The following is a 23,542-nucleotide window of genomic DNA, read 5'->3' as shown; positions in this document are numbered from 1 at the left end:
TCAGATCTGATGGGTCTCACCCAAGCGCAGTGGCGCTGAGATAGGCGTTCCGTCCCCTCTTGTTGATAGAAGGGACATTTATGTGACAAGTTGTGGTGGAGAGTGCGAAGCCGGGAACAAAACTACGTCCCGGGTCAGGAGCCCAGGGAAGGCGCCTGGAGGAAACGGTCCACGCTGTCAATAGCGGCTCTGTCTGGCGGGAGGACCCCCTTCTGGCTCCACCTTCTTTCCTGCAGCCCTGATGCCCCTCCCAACCCGGGCTCCCCCTGCCCTCGGTTTCTGTTGTTCCGCCACCGGTCTGGCCACCCTAGAACATGAGGGTGGGCGTCTGGTTCTCCCCCGACAGGCAAGCGGGCGCTGGGCCTGTGGGCAGCACTCCATAAGCTGGTCAAGCACCTGAATTAAGCCCTGCTGGGCTTCTCTCCAGACCTCGCGGTGCAGACAGATGGAGCCCGCATTCCAGTCTTCACCCTGGCCTTCCCCAGAGCCCAGCCAGCATACCTCCAGGGACATGCCACTCCCCTCAGAACCCTCGGGGACTCTGCAGAGGGCAGGCACCCTCCTCAGCACTCGGGCTCTGTGGGAAGGCCCAGCCCCCTCCTTTCCCAGCTCCCACTTTGTTTATGTCTTATGAGTTCCGTTATGTAAATAGAGGTGGCCCAGCCCTGGGAGGCCCCCCACCCCATCTGTCCCATCCCCTTCTGATGCCCCCCCACGCCCCGCCCCTGCCCCAGTCCACACGTCACAGGTGTTGCCCCCCACCCCCCATCTCTTTAGCTTGGGACCCAACCAGGGCTGCAGGGCAGGGTCTCCCTTGGGGGTGGACGGGGCGTGACCCAGATCTGTGCCGCCCCCTCCACGGGCCCCACCACAGAAAGGTGCGGGGGGGGGGGGGGGGGGGGGGGACGGAGCTGGAGGAAGGGGATGGGGGAGGGCGGAGGCAGAGGCAAAGGGAGTCTTTGGAAGCTAACTCCCCCCGCCCCCAGCCCAGCATCTGCACCTGCACCCAGCTAGCTGTGGCCCTAGGTGGAGCCACAGTTTCTGACCTTTGCCTCTGACCTTTGCCTTCTGCCCGTTCCCAGAATGAAAACAGAAAGGCTAGCTCTGGGGGCAGGGTCTCGGGTGGGCTGGTAAGAATGGAGGTCCGAAGGGCACCCCCACCCTGGGACGGGGTGTGCGGCCGGGCACAGAGATGTGCTAAAGACCGGCTACCTGTAGCCCAGCGGGGCCAGCTTTAGCTTTGTTCCGGGGACTGCGGGATGGGCGGCAGGGTGGCCTACAGGTTCCAGTGTCCCCCTAAAACGGAAGCAGCGTCGAGAGAAGGGTCCCAAGGACAAAGGGTAGCACCAAAAAAGGAGCTGGGCCAGGGAGGACGTCCTGGGTGACAGTGGGTGGCTGGTCGGGGTTGACAGTGGAGAAGAGACCCGATGGATTCCAGCGAGATGCAGAAGGAGAATGGAGATTTGCTGATGGACAGGAGGCCTTGGGACACTGCCCGGTGTCCAGAGGTGGGTGGGGTGGGTGGAGGAAGTCCCTCTGGGAACTAGGAGCAGGTGGGGGGAGAGGGCTCCAGGGGGGGCCTTGGGCACCCGGAGGAGGCGGGGGGGGGGTGGGGGGGGGGAACTGGGAGCTGTGAAGGAGAGGGAGAGAGCAGGGCAGTGAAGAGGGCGAGGGGAGAGTGCCACCCTGGAAGCCACAGACACCAGATAACGTTCTAGAAGGAGGGAGGACGGTTAGGGTCCCAGGATGCTGAAAGGCCAGGAAAGAGGAGGCCCCAAAGCGTCCCTGGGGTCTGGTGACCCTGAAGTCACTGGGCACAGAGCAGGGGCTGGGATTCAGGCTTTAGCCCCCTCCCGGGGGGCGGGGAGGAGAGGGCACCCTCAGGAGGGTGAGCCCAGGGCAGAAGTCTGGGGAGGAGGAGGTTGGGAGGAGCAGAGCGTCCCCGGGGCACCGGGAGCAGCGGCGGCATCAGCGGGAGGAGTCGGGCCGGTGGCACCGGCAAGCGAGGTGCTGGAGAGGCCCCGAGAGCCCGGGGCCGGGGGACACCCCACGGGCCGCCCTGCCCCCACCCAGCCCAGTCTGCCCCGTGGCGCGCTCGGAAGAAATGTCCCCCAGAGCCGCGGCGAGGGTAAGTGGGGTCCAGTCGGCGCGGCATCCGGGAAAGAGGCGGGGCGGGGCGGGGAGCGCGGATGGGGGCCGGGGGGGGGGGGGGGGGGGGTGGCGCGAGAGGAGGGGACGTCGAGTCACAGCCTCCCTCCCGCCACGGCCCAGAGCTCTGCTCACCCCCACCAGTCCCCCCCGCGTCTCCTGTTCCCCGGGGTAGCCGCTGACCCGCCGCGACCCGGTCTGCAGACCCGTCCCGGGGGTGGGGGTCCGCAGGGCAGCGATCTGCGGGCAGGAGTCCGGGACCCGGGCGGGGGCGGGGGCGGGAGCGCGGCGCCGGGTGGGGGAGGGCGGGCGGGGACCCTCCGTGCGGCCCCCCCTCCCCCCACCCCGCCCCCCGCGGGGCCGCTCCCGCCCCCGCCCCTCCGCCTCCGCCGCCGCCGCCGCCGCCGCCGCCGCCACCGCCACCGCCACCCAGCGTCGCCGCCGGAAAGTTTGCGCGCGGCGGGCGCGGGAGCGGAGCGGGCGCCGACCCGAGAGCGCGGAGGGCGGCGAGGAACCTGGGCCGGAGCGGGAGGCCGAGCGGCACACGGTGAGCAACCCGGGCCCGGCCCCGAGGGGACGTCCCCGGAGCCCACCCGGCCAGGGCCCGCGGGGTGGGCAGCGCAGAAATGGCCGGCGGGGACCCCTGTCGTGGGCCGGGCGGTCTCAGGGCCCGGGGTGTCGCTGTCCTCACCCCGGCCGACACCTCCGTCCCCATCCGATTCGCCCTTCCAGCTCAGACGGTCAACCGGGTCCCGCACCGTCTGGCAGTCTGGGGTCTCCTCCCTGGGGAGGGCGGCCGGGGTTGTGGGCGGTGGTCCGGGCGGCCCGGCGCTCTGTCCTGCGGCCCCAGTCAGCTCTCCACTCCTGTCCAGCACCCGCCCCCTTGGCCGCCCCCGCAAGGCGCCCACAAGCAGCTCTAAGGAGACACCCCAGAGATTCCCAGGGGGAGGGCAGAGGCAGTCCTGCTTGCCCCCTTTGGTCCCAGCTCCCCAGAACAGCCCCCCCTCCCCGTCCCCCCACCCCCAGGTCCCCAGGACTCCCACTGCATCATCCCTTCTACCCGGCTTCCCCAGGAGGGGGCGAGTGGCGCTGCACCCTGCCCGGCCCATTCTTCGTGGGGCCCACACTTGTCACTTTGACCCAAAGCGAGGGCCGGTGGCTGACCTGCTCTGCTCTGCCCCCACCATTCCAGTGTCCCCCCCCCCCCCCCACTACTTCCAGGCCTCGGGGTTTCTGTCCCCACCCTGAACCAACTGACCCCTGACGTCTGGGCACCCGCATGGTCACAGGACTGGCCCTGGCTGTCTCTTGGTCCCCCAGCGCTGGGGGATGAGGGTTGGAGGGGAATTGCACCCTGGCTGGCATCCAGGTCTGCTCCGCCCCCCGGGGGTGGGGAGGACACGAGAGTCAGGCTTTGTCAACAGCCGGTGGCCCCTGATCCTGCCCTGGGGCCATGACCTTCCTGCTCCTTACTCTGGTTTCACAAAAACACCCCCCACCCCCACCACGTCACGCCCCTTTGAGGCTGGGAATCCTCAACCCCCCCCATTTGGATCAAGGGCCAAACAGGGGGTGACCAGGGCAACCTAGCCGGTTCCCTGGACCAACCGCCCATTCTGGGGGCCCCTCCTCCAGTCCAGTCCGGCAGTCCTTCAGCTATCCCCAGTGGAAGCGGGTGGGATGGTGGCTGGGCCGTGAGCACCTGGGAGAGTGCCTTGGCCAGGCCAGCCCAATAGGTGGTGTGGGGGGGGGGGAATCCAAGGGGGGAGGGGAAAGGGCCGGGAAAGGGGACAGGAGGTGAGCGGAGCAGCTGGGGAAGGCCACCTCGTCCTTTCCTAGCCCACCAGACCTCCCACGAGGCCCCTGACTCTGCCTCTCTGCTTAAACCCCTGCCCACATCTCCAGCCCTGAGCTGACACTTGTGCGGGGGCAGTCCAGGACCAGGTCACCCGGTCCACGAAGCGAGGAGGCTCGGGTCCCTGGCGGGCCGTGCCCCACCCCCGCCGGCTCAAGCCGGGGTAATAAGGTGGAAAATAGCTAGCTCTGGAGCTGCGGCCGATGGGGGGCTGGGGGAGCCCCAGAAGCCGCGTCTCCGCCTCTGACCGCCTCATCGTCTCGGCTTCAACCCTCATCCGATTCCGCAAATATTTATCCCGGGGCTGGATTTCAGGGCGCCCCCGCGGTAGGGCAGGGGCCTGGCCATGGTCATCCGGGTGGCAAAGCTCATTTACTCCTCAAGATAGGGAAGCAGGGATCCCCATTTGTAAAGTGGGGAAACTGAGCCTCTGGGAAGTTAAATTCTTTACCCGTGGTCCCGGAACCGGAACGGGGCTGGCACGCGACAGGCCCTCTGCTGTGGGGCCGGCCTGGCATCTGGGTGCCGAAAGCCAGGGCTCGAGACCCTCAGCCTTGCACGGCCGAAAGTCAGCAAGGTGAGCTCCCCTTTTCCAGCCGGCTGCTCAGGTGCTGCCAGGCTTGTCCCGGCCGCCACCCGCAGCTGCGGTCCGAGCGGCTGGCCTTCTGGCGTGGAGCTCCTCGCTGGTCCCTGCGGCGGAGCCGTCTCCCCATCCCCAGCTGCGGGGCTGGCAGGGAAAACCTACTGGGCCGTCCTTCCTCCCCGTGTCCCCTGCCTGCATCTTCGCTGTCCGCCCGTGCCCCAGCCAGCCCTTGCCTCCCCCTCCCTGCCTCGCAGGCCACCCCTGCACCGCCTCTCCCTCCTGCAAGAGGCTGGCTCCTGCCTGTTCCTTACCCACCCAGCTCAGTGGCCGGAGCCGGCAAGGGGCAGGGCAGAGGACGGGGCTGGCCAATCAGCCTCAGGAGATAAGGCCCCTTGGGCGACCCCAGGGCTGGAGATACCTGAACTGGCCCTCGTTCTCCACCTGCCTGCCACTTTCCCTGCCGAAAGGGTCCTCCACACTGTGGCGCCTCCGCTCCTGAGCCCTCAGTCTGCGTGTCCCCTCGCCCGGCTTGTAGACTGGGGACCGGTGACCGTTGGGTGAGGCTTCTACCGGGCTGGCCTGCACCCGTGGTCAGGGGCTGGGTCAGGAGCCCCACAGAAGCGCCCGTCCTGGATCACTGAGCTCTCACCCCACATGGTGACGTCTCAGGGTCCCCTTAGGGCTGAGGGGTGAATTCAGGGGAGCCCTAGGTTGAGCTGGCCCCACGAGGGCCCAACTGGATGCTGATGGGAGGAAGCTGAAACCTTCCACCTGCCTGCACCCCACCCCGCCCCCTCCCACCCCTGCTCACTGTCTTCCAGCCAACTGGTTGTTCATCTGTCCGTCCATCCGTCCATCACTTGTTCACTCCTTGCGAGGGTGCCCAAAGAAGGGATTATCCAGGGTCCTGGAGGGCTCACGCAAGCCATTCCTAAGGGAGTCCACACCCAGGCCCTAAGGGGCCCCTCCCTCCTGCCCTCGGGGAATTCGCTCAGAGCCAAAGACAGGCTCTGAAAGCAAAGAAAGTCGATCCGATCTGCTACCCCAGATCTCCACTCAGACTCAGGCCAGGCCCAGGGCACCCCCCTGCAGGCACCACCACGGCGGGGGTCCCGAGCTTGGGCAGCCAGCCACCTGCATTATGTGCCCCAGGGGATCCAGGAAGCCAGGCCTGAGCCTTGGGTGGGGCCCAGAGGGTACCCCTCGACACCCCAGTCCTGGGAAGAGGGCATGTGTGTGACAGGGACCATCCTAGGCATGTGCCCGGCACTCCTGGCCCCTGGACGAGGCTGGGAGCTGGCCTGGGGCCACCTGGATAACCATGGCACTGTGATGGATGGCCCTGGCACCCCGCCCCGGCCTGGCAAGCTGCCTTTCCCAGGGGCTAAGAATAGGTAGGGAGGATGGCAAGGGCCGAAGGGAGGAGGTGGGTAACCAGGGAGGCTGCTTCGAGCAGCTTTGTCGTCAGGCAGGATGGTGACCGCCACCAGCATGGGGCAGGGAGAGCTCCGGGCCTGTCAGAGCTGCCAGACAGACAGCCACCAGCCGTGGGAAACCCAGCTCCTCCCGGGGGAGACAGCACAGCCTCCACGACCCTGGGCAGCACCTCCTGGCACCGGGCCGGACCCCAACCCTGTCGTTGGCCAAGAGCGACTTCTGGCATCTTCTCCCTCCCGGCTCCCACTTCATCAACAGGACCAGAGGCTCAGAGGGGCGGTTTCAGGGAAGAAGAAAACCCCTCCGGTCGCAGCGGAGCCCAGCTGGGTCTCCTCACCCGTGGGGGTCCCTCCACAGGCCCCGCTGCTTCGACCGGACTTCCCCAGAGGAGCGTGCGTGCCCAGGAGGACCGCTTTGCCCCAGCCGCGCAGTCCCAGCCAAATGTGGGGGGCGGCCGCTCAGAGGCATGCCCCCCACCCGGACACACCGCCCCCACTTTCTCCCGCTGCTGCTGCTGCTGGCCTGCCAGGTGAGCACGACGGCCAGACGCCCCGCCAGCCCCCCCGGGCTCCCACCCACCGGCCTGCCTCTCCCGCTGATGCAGTCCTGTCCCCTGTCCCTTCACCTGTCCGCCCAGCCACAGGCCCCCTCCGCCCAGGTGATGGACTTCCTGTTTGAGAAGTGGAAGCTGTACGGTGACCAGTGTCTCTACAACCTGAGCCTGCTGCCCCCCCCCACCGGTGAGCCCCTAGCCTTTCACCATTCCTGCCCCCCTGCCCACCCTCCCCCCGTTTATAGGGGAGCCGTGGAAAGGCCAGTCAGCGACTTATTCAAGGCCACACACCAGGAAAGAAAAGAAATGGTCCAGAACTGGGAGCTACACAGTCCCCCACCTCCCCCCCAGTCCGCTGCTGGTCCCAGGGGTCATGTCTTTGCCCCCATGGAGCTTCAGGCCCAGCAGGCAGATGGGGTGGTGAGGGAGGCAGCCCACACGAGGCCCGGGTGCAGAGGGAGATGGGCCGTCATGCGGCGCAGGCAGGGACAGGGGCACGTAAGTTCTGAGGGTCACTCAGGGCCGTTGTCCAATGGAGGGAGGGAGCCTGTGCTGGGCCGAGGGAAAGGGGATGTGAGCCACAGACTCGGGGCTGGACCCTGGAAGGAAGCCAACAGATAGGGGTTCGGCCCCCGGAGAGGGAGGCACTGGAAGGGGGCACTGGGAAGAGGGACGAGCCCGGGTGGGTTTGGGGCACATTGGAGATGGCAGGTGTGCAAGGGGAGTGGGGGAGGGCTGCATGCTGGGGAGCAGAGGATGATAGGCAGGGCCTTCTAAGAGGAGACCGCCAGCTGCGTAGGCCGGGCCCTGCTGAGGGGCCCCTCCCAGCCCGCCCTGCTTTGCCTCGCAGAGCTGGTCTGTAACAGAACCTTCGACAAGTATTCCTGTTGGCCGGACACCCCTCCCAACACCACGGCCAACATCTCCTGCCCCTGGTACCTGCCCTGGCACCACAAAGGTAACTGTGGAGGGGCTGCGGGGCTTGGCCGAGGGGCCGGGGGCCGGGGGCCGGGGGCCGGGGGCCGGGGGCTGACCGGAGCCTGCCCCTCCAGTGCAACACCGCCTCGTCTTCAAGAAGTGCGGGCCTGACGGGCAGTGGGTGCGCGGGCCCCGGGGGCAGCCGTGGCGGAATGCTTCTCAGTGCCAGATGGACGACGACGAGATTGAGGTCCAGGTCAGCCCGCGGCGGGCGCACAGCGGGGCCCCGGGGAGGGGGGTGGGAGGCGGGGCGCGGCGGCGCCCCAGCCCTGACCGGCCACCGCGCTTTGCAGAAGGAGGTGGCCAAGATGTACAACAGCTTCCAGGTGATGTACACGGTGGGGTACTCTCTCTCCCTGGGGGCCCTGCTCCTGGCCCTCGCCACCCTGCTGGGCCTCAGGTACGCCTGCCCACCCTGCTCGGGCCCCCCTCCGCCCCCACCGAGGGAAGCGGGCCGGCGGGCAGGCACCGACTCGCTGTCCCCACAGCAAGCTGCACTGCACCCGAAACTACATCCACGCAAACCTGTTCGCGTCCTTCGTGCTCAAGGCCAGTTCCGTGCTGGTCATCGACACGCTGCTCAAGACCCGATACAGCCAGAAGATCGGCGACGACCTCAGCGTGAGCGTCTGGCTGAGTGATGGGGTGAGCACCCAGACCGGGCCTCCGGGCCTCCCGGCCCCAGGGCGGCAGGTGGCCGCGGGACCTGAGCTCACCCCGCCCCTGCGGCCAGGCAGTGGCCGGCTGCCGGGTGGCCGCGGTGTTCATGCAGTACGGCATCGTGGCCAACTACTGCTGGCTGCTGGTGGAGGGCGTGTACCTGCACAGCCTGCTGGGCCTCGCCGCCTTCCCGGAGAGGAGCTTCTTCGCCCTCTACCTGGGCCTCGGCTGGGGTGAGTAGGCCGGTGCGGGGCGGAGGGGGGGGGCAGGCTGGCTGGGGCCACGGGACCACAGCTGCCCCCTCCCCGCAGGTGCCCCCATGCTCTTCGTCATCCCCTGGGCTGTGGTCAAGTGTCTGTTTGAGAACATCCAGTGAGTATGGGCCGGCCAGAGGACAGGGCTGGGGGCGGCCGCAGGGCGCTGCGCCGGGTGAGTGGGTGGTGGTCCGACAGCACTGTGGGCGGAGTCAATAGTCAGAGGCGGGGGCGGGGAGCGAGCCTGCCCAAGGATGGGGGTCACTTCCCACCCTCTCCCAAGGCACTAACTAGACCCCCCCCATGGGTGGGGGGAGGGGGTGCTGGCGGGACCTGAGCCGGCCCCGCCCTGCAGGTGCTGGACGAGCAACGATAACATGGGCTTCTGGTGGATCCTGCGCTTCCCCGTCTTCCTGGCGATCCTGGTGAGGAAGTGAGGCACGGGGAGGGGTACGGAGGCTGCCGGTGTCTGGCCCCCGCCCGCCCCCTCCTCCTGTGTGGGCCCCGGGGGCCCGAGGAGGCGGACGACCTTGTTGGCCGCAGGGAGGGAGGCCCTGGCCCTCAGCCGGGACACCGGCCGGTGCCCAACCCCGGCCCGCGTGGCCGCCCGTTCCAGGAGGGGCCGCCCTGAGCTCTGCCCTCCACACACAGATCAACCTCCTCATCTTCACCCGCGTCCTCCGCGTCCTCGTGGCCAAGCTGCGAGCCCGCCAGATGCGCTACACCGACTACAAGTTCCGGTGGGTGCGGGCAGCTTACGGACCCCGAGGCCGGGAGGAGGCGGGAGGGCTGGGGGCGCGGGGGACACCGGGGCCCCGGCGGGCAGGGCTGGGACCGGCGGCTCAGGCTCCTTCCCGCAGGCTGGCGAAGTCCACGCTGACCCTCATCCCCTTGCTGGGGGTCCACGAGGTGGTGTTTGCCTTCGTGACGGACGAGCACGCCCAGGGGACCCTGCGCTCCGCCAAGCTTTTCTTCGACCTCTTCCTCAGCTCCTTCCAGGTGCCCGCCCTGCCCCCTGTAACCACCTGGCCCCCTCCGGGCCTGGGCGAGGCCCTGACTGCCTCCTCTCTCCAGGGCCTGCTGGTGGCTGTTCTATACTGTTTCCTCAATAAGGAGGTAGGCGGGGAGGTCTGGGACCGGGCCTGCGGTTGGGGTCGGAGGGGAGCTTAGGCGCCCTGGCCTCACCCGTGCAGGGGGCGCCCCCCACGTCCATCTGCATTTACTGGCGCCGCGGTCCCCGCGACGCCGGGTGCTGCCCCCCCCCCTGCCCCCCCAGATGGTCAGCCTCGGCCTGGTGCTCGGGGCGTGCGCGGTGAAGGGGGGGTGCCCGGGAACCGGAAGACCCCAGGGGCCCGTGGTGGTGCAGCCCGCCTTGTCTACACCGGGTCCGCCGGCGGGTCCTTCAAGGCTGGGAGGTCGGGGGTCCCGGCGGGGGCGGGACTGGCCCGACCTGCCCCGCCCCCCCCCCCCCCCCCCCCAGGTGCAGTCGGAGCTGCTGCGGCGCTGGCACCGCTGGCACGTGGGCACCTCGCTGCGGGAACAGCGCCACGTGCACAGGCCCTCGGCCTCGGCCCGGCCCCGGGGCCGCCCCCCCAGCGCGAAGCTGCTGCTCTCCGGGGGCGGGGGCGGCAGCAACGGGGCCGGCCGGGACCCCTCCGCGGAGACCGGCCGGGTCAGCAGCCTCCCCGGGTTGGCCGAGAGCCCCTTCTAACGCCCCCGGGGGCCCCCGGCCGAGGCCGGACTCGGGTGCTGAGAGAGGGCCCTGCTGAACCACCCGGAGCCCAGGCTGGAGGGACGGGAGCCGGACAGCGGCCCCACCGTCCACCCGTGCCCCGGTGTGGGAGGTCTGAGGGCCTCCCTTCTGCCCTGTGCTGGGGGGGGGGGGGGGGCGGGGTGTGACGGGAAGCCGTGCTGTGAGCGCCTGCCGGTGTAGCCGGTGTTTAAGGACGTGTGTACCCTCCAACAATAAAGAGTCTGAGTAGCGGCCGCACCCCGTGGGGAGCTGGGCTGAAAGAGAGGGCGGGGCCGGGCCCAGGGCCTCCCCACGGAAGGGAGCAGCCTGGGATGAGGACTGCGGCTGGTGTGCTGCCTCTGGGAGCCCCCCATTTTCCCGATAACTTGGAGCTGGAACCCCTGAGGGGGTCCCAAAGCGCGACCGGTGGCCGAGAGCGCCCCTCCCCGTCCCCACCGGAGCAGTTTCTAGCCACCCTCCCATGCTGGTTTAGGTGGGGCTCGCCCACACCCTGGGCCCGAGGGGACGGTCCATTCGTTTTGGCTCCCAACCCCCAGAGGGTCACCATCAGCCAGCGGAAGGGTGTGAAGGGGCGGACGATGGCGGAGGGGCAGGTACCACACTCCTTCCACCAACCCCACGCGAATACCTCGGGCTCTCTCCCGGAGCCAGGGCTGAGCTCAGGCCCGACAGGGGCATCGGCAGACAATCCAGAGCCGGATGTCCTCCACTGGCCGCTACTCGACCCCGGCTCTAACCCCAACAATTCACAGGCCATTTAGCAGATGAAGTGGGGAGGAACGGACCCCCCAAAATTGAAATGGTCTGAGTGATGGCAGCGGCACGATTTTCCCAAGACCTCTGCGCCGTCCTGACGTCATCGCTTAACAGAGAAGCCTGACCCGCTCCACCCGAGTGAGTGCAGCAAGGACACTGTCCGTGGCATGATGGGTGGGCACCCTGCTTGGCAGGCAGCAAGGGCTGGTGCTCACCAGGGAAGAGTGGAGTGTCCTACACAGGAAGAACCAGACGGTGCACTTAGGTGGGGAACCCAATTGCTTGGGGAGCACCCCAAGGTCAAGGTTGCCATCTTGGGGATAGTGTATCTGACGCGGGGATGGAGGCAAGTGCAGGAGGAGGAACGAGTGTGGGGATTGTGGTCACCCCCCCGAGTGCCCATGCAGCCAGTGCGGTGACACCTGTTGGGCTGTGTGTCAGAGGAGAAAGGAGCCAGCGGAACAGAGAGCACAAGCTAACCAGCCTGCCAGGTGTCCCTGCCTCAAGGACCTGGGAGGTGACCACTGAGCGCTAGGGTGTGGGGTGCCCACAGCCCCCACAGGCCACGTGGGCTGGAGCTGCTCAGGCAGAGCCGGGCTAATTGGAGAAAATGAGAGGACAGAAGGCCTCTCGGGAAAGGTAAATAAAATTACTCACCCGCCGGGCACTGGGGCCCTCCCGAGGGGGCCTTCACCCTGTGCTGCCCACACCCACCGCAGGCCCGGATGCGGCAGGGAGGGAAGTGGGGCGGGGGGAGGTCGGGGGGGGCTGGAGACAAGTTAGGGGAGATTGAGCTCTTGCGGGGCCCAGGGGGGTCTCCAGCGTTACTATGATTGACGGCAGTCTGCAGAGCCGACTGTGCCTCTGTGGGACGGGTGGGCAGTGCCAGCCGTGCAGCTGGAAGACTGAGGGCCTTGACCTTGAGGCTTCAGGCTGCCTCTTGTGCCAGGGCCTCCCAAGCCCCTGCCCACAGGGCACCCCTGCCAGCCCTTGATGCCCGGAAGCCTGTGTGGGCACAAGGAGGGCGTAAGCTCTCCTTCACGCCAGCTGAGCTCAGGGGTGGTGACTGCCTTGGGGAGTGTGCCACTCACCTAGTGGCCTCCTGACAGCCCTCCCTATCCTGACTCCCTCTGCCCTTATCCTCCTTCACCCTTGTCCCTGTCCCCACGGGAACTGGAGCAGACCGGTAGAGCTGAGGGTGGAGGCGGAGGCCTGGCAGGGGCTGGACCTGCCCAGCCAATAAACACTGGCTCTGACCGGGCAGCCCTGCAAGTAGGGAGGAGGGGGATGGTTCGAGAAACCCACTTTCTCACAGCCCAGCACCCCCGCCTCTCTCTGCCCAGGAGAATGAACACTCCAGGCCCTCTGCCTTCCCCATCGCTACCGGAGTCCTTCACTTCAGGCCTTACCCCCAAAGAATACATGGGTATTGCCCTGCCTGTGTGCACATGCATGTGTGTGTACATACGCACTACTAAAATGAGTGTGAAGAACAAGAGGAATACCTAGACTACAATAAACAGGGATCAAACCTAGGAGAGTTGAGGGGGGTCATTCCCCAGGATGGCGGCTCTGCACCAGAGTGCATCACTGGGTGGGGGGCAGACAGCTCCAGGTGAGACACCCTCAACAGGACCAAAGTGACTAAACCAAGGGGAAATTTAAATGACCTGGTGGAGAATTCAGGACTTAGTACATAGAAAACTAAGCAAATGAAAAAAAGAAGGCAATTAATAACTTCAAAGAAAACAAAAGGTTGGGCAGAACAGAAAAACAATCACAATTTACCACATGGTTCAGCTTCAAATACAAACATAGACATCATAATGTAAATACTCAACACTGATGTAACCAAAGGTAGGGGAGAAAAAAAGAACTGTCTAGGAAGAATAGTGGATGGGAACGGCATATGTGTGTAGTGGAAAACCAAGAAGGAACAGCATATGTTTGCTACTTAGAAATACAAGTCAAAGAATCAGCTGAAGAGCTGAAAAGGGTTGCCTGTGGGTGGGGGAGGGGTGGGAGAAGACTGAGGGCTGCTGGTCCACTCTCTGAGCTGCCTCAACCTCTTCCTGGACACTTTGGCAAGCCTCAGCCCCAGATCCTCCCCCTGCTTGCTCTTTCTCTGACCTTTCCACTGCTCAGTCCCTTTTCCTGCTTCCTCCTCCCCTCCCTGACGGCCCTGCCCAGGGACCAGGCCACATTTCTCCTCCTCTCATCAATCTGTGAAAACTGTCTTTCTAGATGATTCCCAATTTTATCTCCAGCCCCTGTGGCTCTCTCATATCCACACTTTGGACCCATCTTCCCACGTAACACCTCAAATCCCACAGTCCACAGAGCTCCTCACTGCCCCACCCCCAGCTTCCTCTTTCTAGAGTTCACTGAGATAGCCCTAATAGGTCTCTCTCCTTCTACCCTGAAACTGCCTACAGTCCTTTCTCAACCTTAGCAGCCAAAGTGATCATATTACATCCAAGGTCTCTTCCTATGAATCCCATCAGGCCTCTATATCTCGCTTCAGTTTACAGAAACACAGGGGACAGAGGAGCCCGTTAACAGGAGGTGACTGGCCAAATCCAGAGTGTGGGAAACTCCACTTTGAAGCACCCCAGGGTCCTCAATACCAAAATGGGGCAGGGCAGCTGTTAAGACTTAAGGGACGTGTCAAGCAGAGGCAGTTGATGCACTCTGCCTTCCCATCCTGAGTCCGTGACCCACCGAGAATGCATTTAGATAAGGGGAATGTGGACTGGGGATTATTGTTCATGCTCAAGGCACATGAACATGCTCAATATTTACTAAATTAAAATTCTGATAAAACTAAAGTCCTAAAACTTGAATTAGGGCGGTCTCTTATAGGAGGCCATTTCATTCGTGAAACTAGGGTAATAAAACTTGCCCCACAGAGTCACTGACATCGAATGAAATGACGTGCACACGTGCAGCGTACAATGTGGAGAAACAGACGCAGCCCTGGTCCACCACGCTGCCTGCTGCCCTCACTGTTCCGAGGTGAGGCGTCTCCAGCCACTCGTAGGCAGCCGCACAGCGCTGGTGAAGGCACCTTGGACAGGGAGGTGGCAGCACAGCTGGGGCCGGGCTCAGCCCGGAGGACCCGTGCCCACCAGAGAGCCGGGCCAGGCCAACAGGGAGGACTTCTGCCCAACCACCACCTCCCACTAGCTAGCATCCCTCCACCCCATGTCTGCCCCTTCCCCCCTGGTCCCAAGACCCCCTTTATGACCACAGAGTCCTCATCCACCGGTCATAATCACCAAATGGACACCTGGACCCCAAGTTAGGGAAGGGGTGGTTCCACACCTAGCCGGCATGCCTCCTCCGATCTGCCCTGCCCCCACCCCGTCCCCTGACCCCCGAGCCTCCACCCACCTCCCAGGTGCTCTGGGCAGACACCACAGGCTGAGGGCCTCCATTTCACAGAAAAGCTAAGTTTGCAGGGACATGGAAAGTGAAAAAGGCTTCGAGGGGGTGTCCTGTGGTGCCGCCACACACAGTGGTGGGGTGTACGGGTCCACGGCTATCACCACTAGTGCACGAGGCCAGGGAGGGTAGCTGCGGGCACTCAAACCCTCTGCAAAACACCCCACGGGTCCCCAGGGAGCAAACAAGGCCACGTGGTTAGAGGCTTGGCTCAGGGCCTGGCACCAGCCAGCGCCCACTGGCAGCGAGCCAAGGCGGCTGTTTATTGCATGACCTGTCCTTCCTGTGCCCCTTCCCTGGGGAGCCCCCCTCCCCCCACCAGAGAAGATGCCTCCTGGAGCCACCTGTAGGGCCCCAGAATACTCTTCCAGGAAACAGTGTTCCCAAAATAAATTCCAGTTTGGCTTATCTGGGCCTGGCCTGCCAGGGCTTTCCAGGTTTGAAGGTCAAGTGCACTTGGGTCTCTCTCAGGGCTCAACGGCCACCCCTTTAGCGAAGCCACTTCCCTCCAGGGTCCAGCACGGAGGTTCAGGGCTGCAGAGGGAGGAGGCTGCTGCCTGCAGGGCCCCGCCCTTAAGAAGATGGTCCCCTGAAGAGCATAGAGCCACCCCAACCGATCTCTCCTCCAGAAAGCCCCACGTCCACCTCCCACAGCCCCCCAGGAGGCCTGAACCCCCCCTAGAGGATCCCAGGGATCAGATGAAATTTCTGGATTCTGGCACCTGGACCGTGACCTTGGACCTCCAGCCCCGCGTGGGCTGCTGGGACAGGGGCCTGACAGACCAAGGGGGGCCGATCCAGCGCCACCCGCCTTTATTCACTGGTCCTTGGGCTTCAGTCACAGACACTTGGCTTTTGGAGAGCACAGGAAGAAAGGGGGGCCCTGGTGACCGTCCCAGCACACAGCACAGGGCCAAGGCCAGCCTCATACCCCTGCCCAAGGGGGCTGCTGTGGCCACAGGGCCACAGACAACAAGGGGCTAGGCCTGGTTGCCCAGGACCCCTTTTGAGCGGGTGCTCGCAACATCCCAGGCCCAGAGGGCTGGTGCCAACCCGAAGCTGATGCAGGGAAGGACAGGGCCAGGCTGGACAGTGGGGTGAAGAATTAGATGCTCCCCAACGTGTCCAGGCCAGAGAAGCAGCAGGAGTTGGTAGGGAATACACAACAGGTATGGAAGGGCCACCTTTGTCCTGCCTCCTGGCCACTTCAGGGCCAAGGCCAGCCCAGTACCACCAGCCTGGGAGACGGCACAGGCCCCCCAGGTCTCCCTCGTGACCTTGGAAGTGGCCGGGGGGCAGGGGGTGGCGGCAATGGAAGGTGACGGGAGGTGGAGGGGAGTCAGAGCCGAGGCCCTGGGGTGGGGGCAGGCAGCTCCGAGGAGACAACTACAGGGAGAGTGGGGGCTGGCAGGGTCCAGACCCGCCCAGGGGCAGGGGCAGCTCGAGACCCCCTAGGAGGAAAGGAGGGGGCTCGGGGAGGAAGGGCAGGCCTTGGCCACCAATCGTGCCCCTCCCGGTCCTGGGGTTGACAGCCCCCTGGGCACACGGCCCCGGCCCCTCCCCCTCCCACGAACTGAGCCCACGGGAGACCAACATCGGGTGGCACCCGGGTCTCCCAGAGGCGGGGGGGGGGGGGGGGGGGGGGGAGGGGACACTGGCTTCAGGACTTCTTGGCGTCAGGCGTGCTCCGGCGCTTCAGGTCACCCAGGTCGATGGGCTTGAAGGCTGTCAGGGGACGGGGCGGTCAACGGTGGCAGAGACGGAGACCGGGCCCGGGCCCCCCATCCCGTACCTGCCTCTGGAAGCCCTGGGCCCGGGCCCGTGCTGCCAAACCGCGTCGCGAGTGGGCAGCCTTCTTGCCCTCCGCCCTCCACCCTCCGCGGCGCAGGGCCCCTGGCCGGGCCCCTCCCTCCCGGGTCGTCTTCCCCACTCACTCTTCAGACTGGGGTTGGGGACCTTCTCCACGTACTCCTCCACCAGGCCCCGCTCGCTGCCCGACATCTGGCTCCGCAGGTCTCGCTCCACTCCCTGCCAGGCTGCGGAGAGCAGGGAGGACGTCAGATCCCCCAGCGCGGCCGGGCGGTGGCAGGCGGAGCCCACGCGCTCAGCGCCCTCGCCCCTTCCCAGCCCTCAGAGCTCCGCCCCTCGTCTGTAGGGGGCTGCGGTCACAGAGACACGCGACACGCGGGACCCAACACGCGGGACCCGGCAGCTCTCCTCCAGGAGGCTCTGGGCCTCTCCCGCCTCCTGGCACGCTCATCACGCACACGCTCATATGCCCCGGCCACACTTCTGGACACCCCTGGGTCCTCCTGGGGTGCACCGTCTGCCCGTCTTCCACAACGGTCCCCTGTCCTCAAGTAAACCTGGCCCGCTCCAAATGGGGCCTGTCCTAGGAGCTGCCCGCCTCCCACTACAAGGACCGGGTCTCCTCACCAGACAAGTCCCCAGTGACCCCAGCTGCCGGGCCCCTGAAGGCCAGGGGAGAGAGCCCGTATCCCGGAACGGCAAGAGGGGGGTTCTGGAGAGTTCCCGGCTGGCGGTGCCCCGCGTACCTTCGTAAATGAAGCGCACATTCTCCTCATGGGCCGGGGTGAAGATCTCGCTGCTGCTGGGGGGAGAGCGGGGGCTACTGTTCCTCTTGCCGTTGTAGACGACTCTGGAGACGGGGGAACTGGAGGGGGCCCAGCACGTGAGGAAGGGCTGGGGGCAGAGTGGGGCCCACCCCCTGACCCCTGGGCGAGGCCGCTCCACAACCCGAGACCCACCTGGTCATCGCGGGGGTGTCTGGTCCTCACGCTCCGCTGCCGGGTCCCCTCGGCCTCTAGAAGAGAAGCCCAGACCCCAGAGGTGGGACCGAGTCGCGCTTCCTCCCTCAAGCTGCCCGCCGGGGTCCCCCAAGGCTGGGACGCAGCCCCAGTGTGGGCAGAGTCAAGCACGTGGAGGCTGGGGGCCAGCAGCCGGCACCTGCGCTCAGAGCAGCCTCGGTTCTGGGCAGATCCCGGCGCCTGGGCCACCGCTACCCAGGGAGCCCCTTCCCCCGCAGTCAGGCAGCTTGGGAAGGCGCCGGCAGCAGAGCCCAGATGCCCCCTTTCCAGAGTCCCGGGACACCTGTCAGGGAAGCGTGGGCCTGCGGGAAAGGGCTGCCACCATCCCAGTGAACCCCACCTCCACCCTCACTGCCTGCGGGGCCCGGGGGCTGTCTCCACTGAGCCTGGTTCCCTGTCTACGGGGCCATGCTTCCTCGGTGAGGAGCCGAGCAGAGCCGGAGCTTCCTGGTCCCAGAGGCCAGGGCGCGAGTGAACTGGGGCCCTGGACACAGAACCCAACGGGGAAGGAGGGCCGGGGTAAAGGTGTGAGCCTGGAAGCAGCAGCTGGGCCTGACCGAGCGACCGAGACCCTGGGGTGCTGCCTGCTTGCGGCCATAGCCCCGGGCGGGGGTTACTCTCAGGCTCACTCTAAAACCAGCCAGCTGGACAGGGTTCCCTCTCTGGTGGACGACACAGCACAGGGTGAGGACGCTGCCTACTGCCCACATGGGGCCGGTCCCAGGCCTGGCCTCGGGACAGGACAAGCCTCGGTGCCAGGGGCGGACGGAGGGGGCCCTGAACGCAAGAGCCCCCCGCCCCTGCGGCCCCAGCGTGCAGCTACAGGCCTTCCCAGAGGGCCGGAGCGGCGGGACGCTGTGGACACCCGCTCTCTGGTTCGCTCGCCGTCTCACCAATGATCAGGCATTTGAACACCCGCACGGCTGAACGCAAGCCCAGGCGGCAGAGCAAGAACAAAAAAAAGCACAGAACCAGCTTCCTGGAGGGTGCGTGCAACCCCGTGCCCCTCCCTCACAAAGTGACGTCTTCTTTCTTGGACTCAGGGGTCTCCCTGCCCTGGTCCTGTCTCCCAGGCGCCGGCCCCTGGAACACCAGAGCAAAGAGGGAGCCCTCTCGGGCCTAAGGGTGCGCTGGTCGACCCGGGGGGCTATCGGCAGTGGGACATGGCGGGGAAGCTCCGGTCCTGCCACAGGATGGCCCCCCGCCTCAGCCAGGCCCCCCTCTCCTCCTGTACTTTGCTCTCCTCAACCCTGGAGGCCACTGCTCAGGGCACCTGCCTTCCCAGCCTCACCCGCCCCAATTCGGGCCTCTCCCCGCACGGCAGCCTCTGCCTCTTCTGGCCACAGCTTCTGGGGGGCCCCCCAGCCTTTGTGGGCACTGTGGCGTCATCTCAGGGCCGCCTACTCACCCTCTCGGGCTAACTCAGGTGCTCACCCCCTCCTGGCTCCGGTCACCCTGCCTACAGGCACGTGAGGTTCTCTGGACACCTCACCAGCTCCCCTGTCCCTGCAGACCTAAGGCCAAACCCGGGTTGGGCCCAGAGCAGCTGGCCCGCAGGGCTGTGCCTAAGACCAGAGCCCTGGACCCACAAAGCACTCGGTCCCCACACCAGGGACCCGGCCCCACTGCCTGCTGGGCTTCCTGACCAAACCAGGAGCAGGATGAGGTCACATCAGTTCCCTGTCCCAGGGCTGTGCATCTGTCAGCAAAGGCCCGCCTGTACGGACATCCTACTTTAGCTAAGGAGGTTTCTGCTTCTCTGGAAAGACAGGACTGGCCACACAGTCAGCAGGTTCTCACCCCCTGGGGACTTACGGGTGCCGCCTTCTGCAGCAGAAAATCACACCCCACCCAGCTGACTCTGCCACAGCCTAGGTCCTACCAACCCGTCTTCCCAGGAACATCTGGGTCCTCCCGCCCCCTCCAGAGCTCAGCTTTGGGCCCTGGGTCTTCACCACCAAGACCTTGTACTGCCCCCCCCCCCACCCCCCCGCCCCTCGGGCCCTGCTGCCCGGCAAGACTCGGGGGCACTGAGAGACTTCTCCTGGAAAGAGACCAGGGGCCTGGTGCCTTCCTGAAGACAGAAAGGACAGTGACCCGCCACTCACTCACTCACCCTCATCACCTCTTCCCATCTGCAGCCGCCCCTCCTCCATCTACCACCCCCCACAACACGACAGCCAGCTGCACCATTATCCCCCACCCTTGTCCTAATTCCGCTCCCCAAATAATTCCCCACCCTGCACACCCTGGGCCCTCTAAAGCCATCAAGCCCTCAATCTGGCCCCAGTCCGTTTCTTTAGGTGTCACGCATTGCTGGGCCCACCCCCACACACAGTATAAACAGAGCCGTCTCTGCCAGCTGCCATCACCACGGAGAACCACACGCTAATGCCCCCTTTGCGCGCCTTGACTCTTATCCGAGCCAACGGCAGGGCCCACGGCAGGGCCCAGAACCGTTCTGTGGCTGGAGATCATCCGCCCCCTGCTCTGCTGCCTCCAGGGAAATCCCTCCCTCTCTGGACCTCAGAGAACTCACTGAAGCCAAAGCAGCCCCCAAGATGGCTCGCCAGGTTCTCCCGCTTGACAGGGACCCCAGCACAACCATGCGGAGCTACCACCTCGAACCACACCTCTGTGGCTCCTCGTCCAACAGGACCACAGACACGCCCTCAGACAGGACCGTCCTAGGAAGAGCGCGCTAACTGGGCACTTCTGGGAGCGGAAGGGCCACTGTTGACCACAAGGCACGACTGTGGACAGTGCTGGACACACCGAATGCAGAGCCAGCCACTCAGAGGAAGGCAGAGGCCCAGGAAAGTCCGGCATATATGAAGCGGCTGCGGTGCCGCCAGCCACGGCAAGCACTTGCTACGGGCTGGTTACAGGCTTGCTGGGCACGGCAGCCCGGCACCCAGCAAGGCCGGGTCCGAACCCCAAGGAGCCCTAGCCTCTGAGCCTCCGGGGCAGCAGACAGGGCCAGGCCCGGGCAGCTCAGCCGACCTGAGCCCTCCGGAGCCCACCACTGCCCTTGCCCGCACCCCTGCCGGGTCCCGGGACACCCCTGACGTCAACGTGGCTGTGCTCAGAGACAAGGAGGGAGTCTTCCAGATGGGTGAATTTTGTACCTTGCCCTTCCATGAGAACCAAGGACTTCAGAGACCTCCTAGGGGAAGGCAGGGCACTGGGGGGGAGGGGGGGGACCCGAAGCCCAGCCTCTGGCCACCCAGTCTCAAATTCTTCCCCCCCCCCCCACAGCCATATGCTTTAGGACAGGAAAGAAGATGCTACTCTGTTTTCCAGAAAAGTGACAATGAGTATTCCAGAATTAGAATCGGTGATGCAACGGTGGGCATTCCTTTAGAATTTCCGATGTTAAATTTTTCTTAGATTCTGCTTTCCCATGGCATCCTGTGTCTTTGTGGTACTCAACAGTTTCAGCCACTAAGACGTCTAGAAATGATGTTACCCCAGCAACAGCCAGAATACTGCTGTACGCCCCGTCCAACAGGGGCTTTCCCTTGAAGACCCCTCAGGCCAAGCCCCTAGCACTGCCCCAGCCCCGCACCCTCTTTTCTGGCTGCCGGCAGCCGCTCCCATCCCCAGCAACAGACCGGCGCCAGCGTGTGCACCCCCCACCACGTGACCTGGAAACCTCAGCTCGCCCCAAATCAAGCCCACGCCCCGCTTCCTCTCCTCCCCACTCCCACTCTCTCTTAAAGCTCTCTACCCAGGACTCCCTCACTGCTCACCACAGACACCTCAGGGCCTTTGCTCAAGGTGTCCCCTCTGCCCAACACGGCCTGACTCATCCTCGGAGTCACCTACCAGACAGCCTTTTCATGGAAGTCCCCCTGGGGCTGGGCGGAGAATACAACTTTTGCACCTCCCTATCATCTGATGTTTATGACAGCCCGGTGGCCTTCGTAATTAGAAGGCCGACCCCCCCCACGGCTTCCACCCCGTCTCTGGAAGCCCCCTCCGGTGGTCAGGCCCTGCAACCCAGGGAGCTCCCCGAGGGCGGGGCAGACGCAGGCCCGTCTTGCCCCGTTCCCACCCTGCACCTGGCACCGCACCACCTGGCCTGCGGAGGCCGGGGCTGTGGGAGAGGCTGGATAACGGAAGGCAGGGAACACGGCGGGGGGCCTGGCCAGCTGCATTCCAAGAGCCAAGGAGCATCCTCAGGAATGCTCCCTTCGGCAAGGGGGGAAGGCAGGACATTTGTCAACCACCGCGGCGGCGGCTTCAGAGAATGGAAAGGGCGGGCCCATCGCTGCCCCTTCCGCGCCTGTCTCCCCCGGGGGGACCCAGGCGCCGCGTCCCGGGACAGGTGCGGACCGGCCCCGCCACGTCCCCACGCCCCCTCCTCACCGCACCGCCCGCGGCGGGATGCGCGCCCTCCCCCCCCCCCCCCCCCGCCAGCAGGCCCAGGGACTCAGGCGCAGCGGACGGAGCGGGGCGCCCGGTCCCGGCCCTCCGCGACCCCGCCCGGGCCCTGCCCTCGCGAGCCGCCGAGCCGGGGCGGGTCCCGGCCGCGCCCGCCCCGCCCCGCCTCCGCCCCCGCCCCCGCCCCCGCTCCCGCCTCACCTCGCCCGCTCGGCCACCGCCGCCGCCGCCAGCTGGGGCCCGGCCGGAAGTGACGCCACCACCGCGCGCGCAGGCGCAGGCGCGGGGGGGCACGTGACCGGCGCGCGCGCCTGGGGGCGGGGGCGGGGCCGCTGGGGGCGGGGCCGGAGACCGGGGGACCGCGGTACGGGCGCCTCCGGTTTCGTTAGGTCCGGGTCGGCGGGGTACCGGGGGGAGCGGCGGGAGCGGGGGCTGCAGAGCCGAGGGGAGCGGAGCTGAGGGCTGGGGACGCTGGGGTTCTGGGAGTCGGGGGTCGGCGGGGTCAGAGACCTCAGACCCCGGAGCCCCGAGACGCTGGCTCCCTTCCCTGGCGCTGCCCCCTGCACCCCCAAGCCTGGCGCTGGGATGGCAGAGCCCACTGACCACCGGAAGCGGGAGAACCGGGACGGCCCCGTGCCCAGTAATCAGGCTACCACCAGGGGCTGGGGAATGACGTTTATTGAAAAAGTAAAAAGTGTCACGATAAAAAAAAAATTCACCTGGAGAAAAAGCCAGGCCAGAAGCGTGGGGGGTGGGGGTTGTGCCCAGGTACGGGCTCCTGGCCAGCTGCCGCCCCTACCGGTGGGGCAAGTCCTCGTACGTGGGGGAGGTGGGCACCCAACTTCTCTCCGGAGGGCCAGAGCCCGGGGAGGGCAGGGCTGGGCTCAGTCCATCCTAGTCCCTTGGAAGAGCTCCACCAGGTCCTTGAAGTCTGGGTCGATGAGGTCTGAAGGCAGGTCTCCATCGTCGTTGGCTGCGTCTCTGTCTGCCCCCAGGGAGATGAGGTACCTGGGGTGCAAAGGTGGTGGTGGGGGGAAGGCGGCCTGCAGGATGTTCACCCCAACCCCGGGGTAGCAGGCTAGAGTCCTGGGGTGCACCTTTTTAAAAAAAATGTTTCCAGGAAGGGTGAAGAGGAAGAAACTTTATCCTCCAGAAACAGTGGCTGACTTTTCCCGTTTGTTCTAGGGAAGGCAACAGGGTAGAAAGGAGATCCTAGAAGCTCTTAGGGCTCTTAGCTCTACTGCCAGGGCCGCCTTTCAGGAGACCACATCCTGGAGGCCACCTGAGGTCAGGGCATTTGGGATGAAGCCCCTGGCCTGGCCCTCTCACCTGGCTATGTCAGGGTACCCGTCGCTGCAGGCGATGTGCAGGGGCGTCCACCCAGTCTCGTCTCGCTGGTGAATGTCAGCTCCGTACTTGACCAGCAGCTTCACGCACTCCAGGTTTCCAGAGAGCACGGCTTCGTGCAGGGCGGCCAGGCCTGGGCAGGGCAGGCGGGAGGAGTCAAAGCTGAGGTCTTCCCCCGCAACACCCCACAGACCCTCGGCTGGCCCCACAGGCGCTCACCTGAGGGGTGGATGGTGTCCAGGGTGACTTTCCGAGCCCGGATAAAGCGCCCTACCTGCTCCAGGTCACCCTGGCGGATGTGGTCTAAGAACAGGACATCGTTAGGGAAACGCACGCTGCGATCGGCCAGCATCCGCCGGCGCCGATGTCGTGGGCTGTATCGGGCGTAGCGGCTGGTCCTGCTGGGCATCCTGGGGGCTGTGGTGGGTCCACCTTGCGGGGACCCTACTGCTCGGGGGAGGGACGTGTCCGGCCCGGATCAGACAACGCATACAGGCTCTTCCCGCGCCACCGCCGCCCCGTGCTCTCCTGTGATGAGGCCACCTCCCTCTTATATAGGG

The 23,542-nt window shown here is 65.8% G+C and overlaps 3 protein-coding genes across 5 annotated transcripts; 1 reads left to right on the top strand and 2 right to left on the bottom strand.

Moving 5' to 3' along the window:
• Positions 1–1,908: 1,908 nt before the first annotated feature.
• Positions 1,909–10,458, top strand: GCGR (glucagon receptor). 2 transcript variants are annotated; one of them, XM_058705290.1, is made up of 14 exons: positions 1,909–2,128; positions 6,381–6,552; positions 6,661–6,763; positions 7,427–7,534; positions 7,629–7,750; positions 7,848–7,954; positions 8,043–8,199; positions 8,288–8,447; positions 8,526–8,586; positions 8,824–8,893; positions 9,120–9,208; positions 9,329–9,467; positions 9,543–9,584; positions 9,949–10,458. In XM_058705290.1, exons 2-14 carry the CDS (start codon positions 6,490–6,492, stop codon positions 10,177–10,179), a joined length of 1,452 nt encoding a protein of 483 aa, XP_058561273.1. In that variant the 5' UTR covers positions 1,909–2,128; positions 6,381–6,489; the 3' UTR covers positions 10,180–10,458. The 2 variants fall into 2 exon arrangements, with proteins under 2 accessions (XP_058561273.1, XP_058561272.1); XM_058705289.1 differs by lacking the exon at positions 1,909–2,128 and adding an exon at positions 2,588–2,695.
• Positions 10,459–15,217: 4,759 nt separating this feature from the next.
• MCRIP1 (MAPK regulated corepressor interacting protein 1) lies at positions 15,218–21,931 on the bottom strand. 2 transcript variants are annotated; one of them, XM_058705294.1, is made up of 5 exons: positions 21,837–21,931; positions 17,190–17,245; positions 16,977–17,095; positions 16,356–16,457; positions 15,218–16,146 (listed from the first exon to the last, which is right to left on the bottom strand). In XM_058705294.1, exons 2-5 carry the CDS (start codon positions 17,195–17,197, stop codon positions 16,082–16,084), a joined length of 294 nt encoding a protein of 97 aa, XP_058561277.1. In that variant the 5' UTR covers positions 17,198–17,245; positions 21,837–21,931; the 3' UTR covers positions 15,218–16,081. The 2 variants fall into 2 exon arrangements, with proteins under 2 accessions (XP_058561277.1, XP_058561278.1); XM_058705295.1 differs by lacking the exon at positions 21,837–21,931 and adding an exon at positions 21,621–21,671.
• Positions 21,932–22,298: 367 nt separating this feature from the next.
• Positions 22,299–23,517, bottom strand: PPP1R27 (protein phosphatase 1 regulatory subunit 27). The gene is made up of 3 exons (XM_058705293.1): positions 23,202–23,517; positions 22,965–23,115; positions 22,299–22,643 (listed from the first exon to the last, which is right to left on the bottom strand). The coding sequence occupies exons 1-3, from the start codon at positions 23,389–23,391 to the stop codon at positions 22,520–22,522; spliced, it is 465 nt and encodes a 154-aa protein (XP_058561276.1). The 5' UTR covers positions 23,392–23,517; the 3' UTR covers positions 22,299–22,519.
• Positions 23,518–23,542: the final 25 nt, after the last annotated feature.

The sequence above is a fragment of the Neofelis nebulosa genome, chromosome 16 (assembly GCF_028018385.1).
Source record: "Neofelis nebulosa isolate mNeoNeb1 chromosome 16, mNeoNeb1.pri, whole genome shotgun sequence".
NCBI lineage: Eukaryota > Metazoa > Chordata > Mammalia > Carnivora > Felidae > Neofelis > Neofelis nebulosa.
This window is presented reverse-complemented; position numbering and strand designations above follow the sequence as displayed.

Excerpts from the sequence above, each read along its gene's own strand:
- PPP1R27 (XM_058705293.1), bottom strand. The coding sequence starts at position 23,391 with ATGCCCAGCAGGACCAGCCGCTACGCCCGATACAGCCCACGACATCGG. Across the intron at positions 23,116-23,201 it reads GGACACCATCCACCCCTCAG|GCCTGGCCGCCCTGCACGAA; the intron begins GTGAGCGCCTGT and ends TGCCCTGCCCAG. Across the intron at positions 22,644-22,964 it reads GGGTACCCTGACATAGCCAG|GTACCTCATCTCCCTGGGGG; the intron begins GTGAGAGGGCCA and ends TTTGCACCCCAG.
- GCGR (XM_058705290.1), top strand. The coding sequence starts at position 6,490 with ATGCCCCCCACCCGGACACACCGCCCCCACTTTCTCCCGCTGCTGCTG. Across the intron at positions 7,955-8,042 it reads GCCACCCTGCTGGGCCTCAG|CAAGCTGCACTGCACCCGAA; the intron begins GTACGCCTGCCC and ends CTGTCCCCACAG. Across the intron at positions 9,585-9,948 it reads ACTGTTTCCTCAATAAGGAG|GTGCAGTCGGAGCTGCTGCG; the intron begins GTAGGCGGGGAG and ends CCCCCCCCCCAG.
- MCRIP1 (XM_058705294.1), bottom strand. Across the intron at positions 16,458-16,976 it reads TGTGCGCTTCATTTACGAAG|CCTGGCAGGGAGTGGAGCGA; the intron begins GTACGCGGGGCA and ends TGCTCTCCGCAG. Across the intron at positions 16,147-16,355 it reads CCCCAACCCCAGTCTGAAGA|CCTTCAAGCCCATCGACCTG; the intron begins GTGAGTGGGGAA and ends GTCCCCTGACAG.